Source organism: Euphorbia lathyris, chromosome 3, assembly GCF_963576675.1.
Source record: "Euphorbia lathyris chromosome 3, ddEupLath1.1, whole genome shotgun sequence".
Lineage (NCBI taxonomy): Eukaryota > Viridiplantae > Streptophyta > Magnoliopsida > Malpighiales > Euphorbiaceae > Euphorbia > Euphorbia lathyris.
Genome location: NC_088912.1, coordinates 44084789 through 44097376, shown reverse-complemented (window position 1 = coordinate 44097376; position 12588 = coordinate 44084789). Strand labels below are relative to the sequence as shown.

Here is a 12588-nt window from a genome sequence, read left to right as displayed (position 1 = left end):
TAAAATAGGAACAATGGATATTTGTTATTAAGATATATAGTAAAGGTGGTATTTTTTAGTCTAATTTCACCATTCACTCAAATATAAGGACTAAATAGTTGACGAAAATAAAAACTGAAGAACTATATAATTATTTCTAGAAACACATGGACTAACTAGTGTATTACGTAAAAACACAGAGACCTTATAATTATTTACCCTTAGTATTCAACTTATGATTTTAAATTAAATATTTTGATTTATGAAAGTAAATAATTATTTTAACTTAATTAATTTTTGAAAAAATATTACTAATAAACAAGCTAAAAATTAATAATTACTTAAAATATCAATTTGAAATGTTTAATAGCATTATCAAACAAGCCTAACTAATGTTGCATCAAGTGGCAATGCTTTCAAACCCTATTAGAATAATTTACTTTGTTTTCAAACAACTCAAAAAATCAAATATATATTCTCTTTTATAACACAATCTATTTGATTTGTTATTTTAGCAAATCAAATTGATGGACCACTGCCATTACTAGTAATATCAATTATGATAGGATGTTTCACACACACGCCCCTTTGGGACACTTTCTATTCTTCAATACCCATGAGATGAAATGATTTGTGTTTTTGGGGAGTTGTGAAGTCTGATTTCATTTGGGTTTGTGCCAAAAATGGAGCTTGGACTTGTGGGTTTGCTAAGGGCTGCTTGGATAGCAGGAATCCTGCCAATAGTTTTTGCTTCTTTGCCTTGTTCTATGCTGGCTTCATTTCGGACACTTGTTTCCGGATTTGCAAAGAGAGGAAAGATCATGCAATCATCATCTCAATATGTAAGTTGGTATTGGGACTTTCTCTTTTTCAATTTGTGCAAATTAGTTTAGTTTAGTGAATTAAAAAGCTTTTTTTTCTTTCTTGATGAATCAGAAAGCTACATTTTTATTTCTTCAATTGTGTTGGTTTTGAATGGATTGTTGGCAATCCAGAGGTGAGAGCTCTATGGAGTGATCACCTTGTGCAACCTAATCTCCTATGAGCAGAAGATGGTATAAAAAGTTTAATACTTTTGAATATTTATCACTGAATAAGGCTAGAAATTTGGTGAAAAGATAATAATGAGGGGTCATTTCTCCATTTTTCAATGGAGAAAAAAAAAGAAGAATCTTTCTAAAATGCCTATTCAAAATTGGGTTAAGTTTGTCAGAGTATTTGTCTGGATTTCGGTTGATTTTGTTTGCCTGATTGTAACTAATAATAAGCAACCTCAATGTCAAATTACCCTTTTTATTTAACTTAATTCCAATTAGGCCTTCCGATAACATTTACACCTAGTTTTTAGTTCTCATCTTTATGGAATCTTAAGATTAATTTAGGACTTTCATTTTTTCCCCCTCTAAGCTTATGCAAGTTCCAAAAGTGAATTTAGATAGGTATGATTTTGATAAATACTTGTGTTTGGTACAGTTTAACATTTATCTGAGATGAATGTATAATGACATGTTGTAGATTCTAAGGTTTTGCAATTGCTTGTTTTCATCTTATATGCTTCTCATTTGTGTTGAATTTGGGCCATTCTGAATTTTGTTAAGAGTTAGATGCCTTCTCTTTCCTCAAGTGTGATTCATAGAGTTTCCACATTCTTATTGTTCAACCAGTACTTGAGATTTAAAATTAGGCTCTCTGATAGTGACCAATTTTGCAGGGCAGCTATAAATGCGATTTTATTAAATTCTCTGATTGTGATCAAATTTTATGCTTCCTAAATCATTCTGTTCTTGGATTGTAGAAATTCACAGTTCCTCAAAGATTCTTCTCTCATTTCTATGTGGTGGCTGTGGTATGGACGACCTTCCTGCTTCTCACGACGTGGATGTATGCATATAGGACAGCGTCATTCATCTCTGAGACTTTTTTCTACTCTAACATTTCTAGCTACTTCGCAGGAGGTTCAAACATCTTTTCGTTTCATGGATCACGTTTGAATCCCCAACAGAATAGATACAGCGTTTGGCTTTCTGTGTTTCTGCTTTTATTGATGGAAGTTCAAGTCTTGAGACGCCTTCTTGAGAACTTATACGTATTTCATTACAGCCCTTCCGCTCGGATGCACATTTTTGGCTATTTTACTGGCATCTTGTGAGTTCCTTGCACATTTACCTAATGCTGATGAAAATTATTCGTGTTTTGAGATTCAAAAGAACTTCTTGTCCAATCTGTTTCTACCTCTTTTTACAAGAAATTTTGTTGTATCGAGACGTATAGTTATAATACTAATTTTTGGTATATTTCTGAGTTCAGCTTCTATATAGCAGCGCCTCTATCATTGTGTTGCAGTTGTGCACCTGAGGTGTTTAAATTTGGTGTAAATGAAGTTGCCGAGTTCATAGTTGAAGGCAAACATGCAATGGATGATATTGAATTTAATTGGTGGAACTTTGTGAATCCTCTTATGAAGCTTGGATGGTGGCAGTGGTTTGGTGCAGCTATATTCCTTTGGGGTTCAATTCATCAGAATCTTTGCCATAACATTCTTGTAAGTCCCAAAATTTCATGATTGAATACCTATTTTCGTGGTTGTTTATCGGTTTCAATTGAACTAAAATCTCAGCTATTTACTTTTCTAATCAGAAGTATATTCTGCAACTATAAATCCTGATTTTCATTATGGTAACGTTGACTAGGGATCACTGCGGGAAAATGGAAGAAAAATCGATGAATATGTTATCCCTCATGGTGATTGGTTCGAGATTGTTTCGTCTCCTCACTACCTGGCCGAGATTGTAAGTCTTTCGTGTAGGCAGATTGTAACTAATCAAGACTCATAAACAGTTGTTGATAGACTCATGTTGCGAGAATGTGCAGATTATATACGGCGGTATGGTGTTTGCTAGCAGAGGAGAAGACCTCACCATTTGGTTACTTTTTGCATTTGTGGTATAGTTGTTTGGAGATAATATTTGCAAAATGCTCTCTTTTCTTCAGTCTTCTCAGAATGTTTGAATGTTTATGTGATTTATGTTGACAGGTTGCAAATTTGGGGCTTGCAGCTGCAGAAACACACAGATGGTATGTTGATAAATTTGAGATTTATCCGAGCAAGCGTCGTGTAATTATTCCATTCATTTACTAATACTTGTAACAGAACATGTTATCATATGCAAGAATTGAGTTAGCATTACTTGATCAATACAACAACTGTTGTAAATTATAAAGATGATTTATAGGAATGAAAACTAGTTGAATAGCTGCATATCCTTGCTAGAGTTTGAACTATTCGGTATCATAAACCTTGAAACTTTCTTCTCATTTTTAGCCATCTATTTCTTATATTTTTATGCCTTTTCTCTATCCCCTTTGTATGAAATTGAAGGAGGGATTCAATTGCAAATATAAATTTGTATAGTTGTATGAAGTTAAGAAATTGAGAAGCAATTGTCCAGTCAAACAAGCATTGAATTCATGTAACTTGTACAAATGAGAAGATGACCATTCCCAAATGGTAAGCATAGAATCTATTCCCCAAAAACTTTGCAGATTGGCCTTCTCCAAACTTTTTGAGTATGTCCTTAACCAAATATTGCAATTTCACAAATAATCCTTTCTTGCCTGGGTAAATTACATCAACGGTCACTCAACTTTGCTCTTTCTAACATTGCGGTCACTCAACTTCAAAACTTGATATTAAAGTTCAACTTTGATTTTTTAACATAAAAGTCGTTCAATCTTAACCGATTGAATATCAGGTGATTCTTAATCGTAGAGCATATAGAAATGATATTCTTAAACTTTTTATTTTTGAGATAATTTAAATGTTATTTTGTTAGGAGATAGAAAGTGATTGTTTAGAGAGAGAAAGTGAATCCATAGTACATATGGTTCTAAACAACTTTAATTATTGAATTTTTCCATTTTGAGACCGTCAACGGTTATTTTAATATCGTCTATTTCCATAATATTAGTAAAGGTAAAGTTGCGTGATTTTTATGTTAATAAATGAATGAATTTTATATTAGATTTTAAAGTTGAGTAATTATAATCCAAAAAGATTGATTAGCTCAATGTATTTTTAAAGTGTTTCGATAGTCCATTCAATTTACTTAAAAGTAATTAATTAATTACTCGATTACAAAAAAAAAAAAGTAAGCTGCATGCGGAAGATGTATTGCACACGCAATGAAATATTATTACATAATTCACAAAATATATTAAAACATATTGAAAAGGAAGTTCTCACTTGCTCGAATATAAAACATATATTCTCTAATGTTAAAACCTCATACCCTGACTTTAGTCATTTGATTTTTCTAAGATGCATGCAACACATCTTCCACATGCAGTTTACTTCTTTACAACTGAGTGATTAATTGACTACGTTTTAAGCAAGTTGAAGAAGTCAATAAAGCTTTTTGGACAAGTTCAGGGTGCAGATGATGTATTAAGTCTAATATTAATAACGACAGTGACTTACAAGAACCATGCTCATGGGCGTAATTTTCACTTTGTTTAATACATCATTTGTCCATAAACTTGTCCAAAAAGTTTTATTGTCTATCTGAACTTTCAAAGTGTTCCGATATACCCTAAACTTGCTTAAAATGTCCCGATAACCCCCTAACTTATCTTAAAATATAGTCAATTAATCACTCGATTGGAATGTTATTACATTGTTCATATGATAGATTATAGCATATTTAAAAAGGAGTTAGTACTTGTTGAACTGTAAAACTTATCCTCTCTGATATTAGAACCTCATACCTCAAAGTTTTAATTTTCCAAGGCGCGTGCAATACATTTCACGAATGCAGCTTACTTCTTTGCAACCGAGTGATAATTAATTGCATTTTAAGCAAGTTGAAGGGACTATCAAGACATTTTAAATAAATTGAAGGAGCTATCAGAATACTTTGAAAGTTTAAAGGATTAACTAAGTTTTTTAAATAAGTTTAAAGGACAAATGATGTATTATACCTTTACACTTTCTTGCCCCCATAGTGCCACATAATTCATGAAATATGAGAGCAATTTGATATAATGAACCACCCATTATACCCATCTGTTAAACTCTCTTCCATTGAAGTGAGTTTATTAAACATTTATCAACGTTGAGTAGTTGATTAAGCTTTTTACTATCTTTATATATATATATATATATATAGATATATATATATTTTAATTTTTAAAATAATATAATATAGAGTATAATTAATTGGTGGGTCATTTATAATTTAGTGGTTGTAGAGTTTAATCATTGGAGTATATAGTTTAATAAAATAAAGTTTATAAAATGGATCGTGACATGTATATTGAGTAGTTGTGGGTATGAAACATTGAAGATGATGCTATGTTCATCTGCATCTTGCTCTCATACGTTTGGTTAATTTGGGCTTTAAGTCAAAATTATATATATATATATATATATATATATATATATATATATAATTTGTCTTTTAACTTATGCTTTTTGATCCCCAAGACACAGTACAGTGTTGTCAGTAGGGGTACCACATTGGTCCCGAAACCAACAGGTGGGGAGGAGGAGTCGGGCGAGGATGTGGTTATGGAGGAAGAAGTAGTTCTGGCCCTTATGGAACACAAGAAAAGGCATCGGAATGAGGGGATTTCGGAAGTTGCCCAACCTATATCACAGTTGGAAGCTTCATCTAGTACAACTTACACTAAGGATACTGCATCTTCTGATGCAAATGCAGATAAAACAGTATCTTTCAGGATTGATGCAGTGTGACCTGAGGAGCAGGTCCGCCGAGCATTATGAATTGTCTAAGTTGGAACTGTTGAGGCTGGGAGAATCTGCGAGCAGTTCGTTGTTTGGGGGACTTGGTGAAGTCCTATAACCCTAGTGTGATTTTTTTGATGGAAACTTTGGTTGGAAAAATGAAGATTGAAGGCGAAAGCTTAAGTTTGATCACTGCTTTAGTGTGGATTGTAGGGGCCATAACGGTGGCCTTGCTATTATCTGGAAGACGAGTGATGACATTAGTATTACTAGCTATTCAGACCACCATATTGAGTTGGCGGTTAGGGATACGAGTAAAAGGGAATGGAGGGTTGTGGAATTTTATGGTTTTGCTAATCGGAATGACCAAGGTAAATCATGAGAGCTGCTCAACACAATAGCTGTATTATCGATTCTTCCTTGGGTCGTTTTGGGTGATTCAATTGGATTCTTGATCAGAGTGAGAAGAAAGGAGGCCCACTTCCAAACTATCTGATAAATGCTTTTGCTTCTGCTATTGTTACTCATGGCTTACATGAACTAGTACTAAAGGGAAGCGATTTGACGTGGGAAAGTGATGCGCCTCCGTAGAAGGCTCACTAAGGGATAAGTGTACCCCGTCGTTATCAAGTAATAAAATCTGGACAAGTCCAGGTATCGAATCCACAGGATTTATTCCTGCAAGTATCGAGCTACTTGGTCTCAGGTGTTATCTAGGCTGTGTGGGTTTTGAGTTTGTTTTGATTAAGTTAACATACTCATAATTAAGTTACTTCTACTCCTATCTAAATTATTCTACTCCTAGATGATCTTTTACCAATGTAATTGCCCGAAGGGACATGAGGTGATACGATAATAATGAAAATAGGTTATTCAGACAATAGAATTAAAACCTAGTCTAAGTCACTTGTGTCCGAGGCGATTAACCCTACCTATCCTCCCGAGGTCCCTAGTTCGTGATTCCCTTGTAAGGCCGAAACTAGCTCTAAGGCTCAGCAATTTAGGCTTAATCTTCTATAGGGTCGTCAATCTTATAGGCACTGACTAGGTCAGATTCAACTCGCAATATGTGCCAACTTAATTTTAGGATTATCGAATGAGTTAAACCAATCAGACAAAGCGTAAGACAAAGATTTAAGCAATAAAACAATTGAATAAACAAAACTATAACATATATTAAAGATGAAAGTATTGTCACGAAGATACAATGAGCCTAGGATTCATAACATGGATCAGAGGCTAGACAGAATATAAAAGAAGAAAAATCCCTTTCAGGGAACCTGTCTACCAATGCAGGCGTCTTCCTAGGACTTAAGGATGGAACTTGAGCAATCCTCGGTGAACGGAGCTTCAGAGGTGTCTTCAATGGAGGTTGAAGGAGATGGAGGAGGTGGAGAGGATTTCTCAAGGTGAAAGCTTAGGTTTTTACAAAGATAAAAGATATATATTTTACATTTAGAAAATCCTATTTATAGACGCGGTCCGGGCCCTCTTTCTGACCTAATTCGTATCCTTTTGCAGGTGGAAAGACGTGTGGTCGATCGTGGCATCGTGGGACCGGGAATCAGTCTTTTGACTGATTCCCGCAGGGCAGCTCGGCCAGATGGCCTTTACAGGCCAGCTCGCCCGAGCTGGCCCCAAAAAGGCCATTTCGACGAGCGGGAATGCCCAGAACGCCTTGCGCGACTGCTGGATGTCCCGAAACGCAACTTTCACCCGAACTTGTTCCTGTTTTAGCCTACACATGCACGAAAACTCCAAATAACATTAGTTCCGAGGTTGAATTGACTCGCCAATCGCTCATTTTGAGTAAACACTCCGTTTGGTGCGATTTTTGGTGGATCAATTAGCTATAAAAGGGAATGGAAATTAACGTACATGCTAATTTGGCCATATTTGCCTAAAATAATCAGAAAACGAGCCTAAACAATGAAAAGTAAACATCACATATACAATTTCTCACTAACTCACACAAAAGCATATAAATGCGAGAATTGCTCGCTTATTCATAAAATAACGCTAAAAACCGTCCTAAAACCGTATCCAAAGATAGGGGTTTTTGACCCCTATCAGAAAAGGGGTGTGGAACTGACAGATCGGTGCAAGAACAGCTTGACAGAGGGTTCAGGTCGACTAGGTAACAGACGGTCTTCCTTAACTACTCTCTATGAAATCTGATCTCGTCTTACTCAGATCACTCTCCTATTCTGCTAAGTACTGAAGCCATGACTCAAGCAAAGCCGAAGGAACAATTTCGATTTGAGATGGGTTGGATGCAGGAGGATGGTTTCAAGGAGTTAGTTGAGCAAAACTGGGTGGGAAACAGACATGTGGGGGTTCTAACTAAACTTGCTGCTTGTTCTGCATCTATGGAGCAATGTGGACGGAATTTCAAATTACGATTCTCCCGAAAAATTGCTAGGTGCAAATAGGCTCTTTTATACTTACGGGATCGTGACAATGATGCATCCATCGAGCAATATAGGATTGTACAGGCTAAGTTGAATGAAGCCTTGGATATGGAGGATTCGTACTGGCAACAATGGCCGAAGAACTTTTGGCTTGCAAAGGGTGACCGAAATACAAAGTTCTTCCATGCATGTGTCAGTGTGAGACAACGAAGAAACAAAATAGACAGTCTGCGGTCTGAGCATGGGGAAACTATTTATGATATCAAGGGTATGTTTAATATCATTAAACATTATTTTTATTGATGTCTTCTCTGCCCTTTCTGCTTCATCTTATGAAATTTCTGATGTGGTCCCTCCTGTGGTTTTGGATGAGTCTAATGAGTTACTGATTGCTCTGTTTGTGATTGATGAATTTAAGACTGCGGTTATTCAAATGCACCCAGATAAATTCCCGGGGCCTGATGAGTTAAGTTCGGGTTATTTTCAACAATTTTGGGATTTGATTAGGAAGGAAGTATTTGATGCATGTGTTGGGTGGATGGATAGAAGGGAATTCCCACATCATTTGAATGATACCATTATTGTGTTAATCCCAAAGATTGAGGTGGCTGAAAAGATGGATGATTTTAGGTCAATTTCTTTATGTAATGTTTTGTATAACATAATTGCAAAGGTCTTGGCTAATAGGCTAAAATTGATTCTACCCCATCTTATCTATGAGAGCGAATCTGCTTTTGCCCTTGGTAGAGCCTTAATTGATAATGTCATTATTGCCCTGCCCTTGAATCCCTCCACTACATAAAACGAAAGGGCCGGGGTTCTATAGATCATGTTTGTCACGTCCGTGTCTAAATTTCTAACATTTATATTTTGATATTAGTATATATTATAATTATTGAGTGTGTGAAGTTAATTTGGTGTTATAGGAAAAGTTTGGAGTTAATTTAATGGTTTTATATGTAAATTAAAAGTTAGGATAATTTTTCAAAGATTATAGAAAGATGAAAGATCAAACGTGATATTTACCAAATTTGAGATATAAATCTCAAATCAGTACAGGCGGTGATATCTATCATCATTTCTTTCCTTTTCTTTTTCTTTTTTCTTTTATATTTATCATCAGTTTTCTCTGAACCGTTTCTCCACCGTTTCTTTGATTTACGGAGATTCGACCGTCCGAATCACTCGAAATTGGAACCATAGCATCCTTATACATATATCTAAGTCCTAACAGAAGAATTTTTGTATTTCGGAAGTGTTTGGAGGAGAAACGTCTTAGGCAGAATTTAGACGAGAATTGAACGGGTGTATTTTCTTCAATTAGTGACCAAGGTAAGTAACTATCAACTATATTTTGAGTTTTATGTATATACATATATATATATATATAATCAAAGAATTTTCAGAAATTGATATTTTACGATTATGCAGGAATTTCGTAAAATTGGGATTTTTCACGATTTTGTTTTTTATTGTGAAATTATGGTTCAAATGAAGCTATTGACTATGCTTCTATGTGATTTTCAGATTGTACTTAATTATGTTGATTTAAGGCTTAATTTGGTTGATTTACATATATACATATATGTTTTTGGTTTCAATGTATATATATATTGAATAAAATGAATTTGATTTGGTTTTTGATTGAGAAATCTGTTGCAATTATTGTTGTTATTATTTTGGATTGAAGTCCAAATATGATTTTTATGAGTTGTGATATTTTGAAAGATAAAACGGTTTTGTCCATCTAGGATTGCCCGGGGTAGGAGTTGTAAGTTGTGAGACCATATCTAAGGGCGGTATGACCAGAGTGCACGGCTGGTAGTCCTAACTGTTAGGCAAGGAACGAGATATAAATGAGATATCTCGATATTGTTATGATTGATGTTATTATCTATACGGGTGGAATTCGAGGATGGATACACATACACAAATTTTGTCTTATAAACTTAAGTTTTGAGTATATTTTATAAGGTTTTGATGACTATGTTATAAACTTAAGTTTTGAGTATTATTTTATAAAGTTTTGATTAAATCCCTTTATAAATGTATATATGTAGCTATGTTAAGTAAAGTTAGTTTTTATGGCTGATAGTTTCTTACTGAGATTTTTGTCTCACGTTTTTAAATGTTTTAATATTTTTAGGTGAGAAAGTATAGGATATAGAGAAAGTTACCGACTGATTAGGCGAGGTTTGGAAGTTGGCTGCTTATTGTTAGAATTATGGTTAGAACTTTGGTAATTCAATTGTAATATAATATAATATTATTGATGACCCGCGAGGCTAAACTGGGTCATATTCATTTTGCAGGCCCAGCCCATACTTAGACCTATGGTCTAAGATCGGATGAGACCCGAATAAAGGAAGCGGGCGCAGCGAGTAACCGCCCCGAATGGGACCCGAATAAGCGGAAACGGGTGAAGCGAGTAACCGCCCCGAATTCCTAAACGGAGCATCAAGACTCCCACTCAGAACCACGTTCGTTGCCATGAAAGCCACGAAAGGGACATGGCCTAAAAAGGGGGAACCGCACTCAGAACGTGGCCCACTAAGGAGTAACCGCCCTCGGCGGTTACCTAAAAAACACCTATAAAAGGCCTTAAGAACGAGGGAAAAAGGTACGCTCACAATTTTTCCCGCAATACTATTGTCAAATTACCAACCTTCTTACAAAAACTGACTTGATCGTCGGAGAGTTTTCCCGGAGATCCTGTCTCCGGTTCTGTTTTGCAGGTAACTCTGGCAGAGAATATCAAATCGGATCCGGCAAGTTATCATTGGTGCGGTGAGCGTGGACCTTTTTTTACCAACATTTGGTTAAAGGTACGCGAAGAACATGTCAGAACCATCACGAACGACCGGCGTTACCACTAGATCAACCAGTATGAACTCCAGGGGACCACGGATTGCGAATTCGCAACCTGCAAGTACACAGCCTGTGGTGCCTAGCTCATCGGGTCCTTCGGGACAATTGAGTCCCTTATTGGAAGTCCAAGTGCAAACTGAGATGGAAATGTCCAATAGTGATTTCGTGCAGATGGCAGGACAAGTCTTGGCTTCGAACATGAGCCAGGCGGCTGGAGATCGAATGATTAATTTACTAACTGCCCTCGCCGAACACAATACCGCCGTGGCGGCTGCTCCTCAAGAACCTGTGGTTATCTCAACACAATCACCGACTATCCCTGTCATATCGGCCCTCCCGCAGCCATCTCAGGCGCCAAATCAAGTGGGCCAGAGTAGTCGCACAAACCCACACAGCCACCCGAGCAACTACTCGCACCCAGATCTCATTACGACGATACATCCGACCTGGCAGCCATCCCAACCGTTGCCAGGAGTGCAAGGCACTCTTCCGCTACAGCAAGTGGAACCTTTTCCTCACAAACATTCGGAGTTGATGACTCCTGGACGAGAGCACACATGGAACTTTGATCCTATAATGGGACAACGGTTACTCCCCCAACAGGCACACGTCTCAACACCGATGGGCGGATGGATGCCACCCAGAATTCACCAGCAGCGGATGGAAGAAGTCCGGCGAATACCCTATATTGACTTAGAAGATCAATTACGAAGCATGATGGAGCGAATGGGGTACTCGCCTAGGCCGAGAGCAGAGGTCCAGAGCGATTCACCTTTTGCCCCTTCGTTGCGGGAATTCATTCCAGATCACAGAATCAAAGCGCCCGCGATACCTAAATACTATGGGGATCCAAATTCTGATCCTGAGGCTCATGTCAGGAACTACAGAGAACTAATGGATGTTGCAGGAGCGAGTGAAAGCATCATTTGCAGGTTATTCTCGACAACTTTGGGCGGAGCCGCATCTGATTGGTTTCGATCTTTACCCGCAGAATCTATTCACAATTGGCATCAATATAGTCGGGATTTCTGTGCGAAATTTGTGGGCTGTAAAGCAGCGGATGTGACGGATAGGCAGCTGAAGGAGATCAAACAGAGGAACTATAATTCCCTAAGGGAATTTGTTGTCGCATTCAACGATATTCTGGTGCGATTGCAAAACCCGAATATCGTGAGCATCTGCAACATCATGGCAGATGGAACCACAGATTGGAGTATGCGGGAGGAAATCATCCGCAACAAGCCGCGCACAGTGGCCGAACTTATGAAAATAGCAAAGGAATTCATGGAAGTGGATGATGTCAACAGGGAACATAGGGCTCAAACCCGGCGAGAAAGAGATGCCGCTAGATCCACTTCGGACAATCGGCGCCAGACCCAGTCCAAAAGTAATTTTGTTCGAAGAGGCGATCGCCCCTTTCAAAGTGGCGGATATCAGACACCATTAAACACGACTCGCCAGGAGGTGTTACTTTGGATCGAAAAGAGCCCCCTGAAGAAGGATGTGCGGTTCCCCGAGGTAAAAGGTCGAACCAGTTTGGGGTGACATCCTAACAAATATTGCAGGTTCCACAGACTGAATGGCCAC

The 12588-nt window shown here is 37.2% G+C and overlaps 1 protein-coding gene across 1 annotated transcript; it reads left to right on the top strand.

Annotated features, from left to right (window-relative positions):
- The first annotated feature begins 501 nt into the window (after positions 1-501).
- On the top strand, positions 502-3294 carry LOC136223391 (polyprenol reductase 2). The gene is made up of 6 exons (XM_066011348.1): positions 502-821; positions 1775-2124; positions 2287-2521; positions 2670-2768; positions 2851-2922; positions 3014-3294. Exons 1-6 carry the CDS (start codon positions 663-665, stop codon positions 3116-3118), a joined length of 1020 nt encoding a protein of 339 aa, XP_065867420.1. The 5' UTR covers positions 502-662; the 3' UTR covers positions 3119-3294.
- Positions 3295-12588: the final 9294 nt, after the last annotated feature.

Coding starts and splice junctions, on each gene's coding strand:
- LOC136223391 (XM_066011348.1), top strand. CDS start 663: ATGGAGCTTGGACTTGTGGGTTTGCTAAGGGCTGCTTGGATAGCAGGA. Junction 822..1,774: donor TGCAATCATCATCTCAATAT/GTAAGTTGGTAT, acceptor CTTGGATTGTAG/AAATTCACAGTTCCTCAAAG. Junction 2,769..2,850: donor CTCACTACCTGGCCGAGATT/GTAAGTCTTTCG, acceptor GAGAATGTGCAG/ATTATATACGGCGGTATGGT.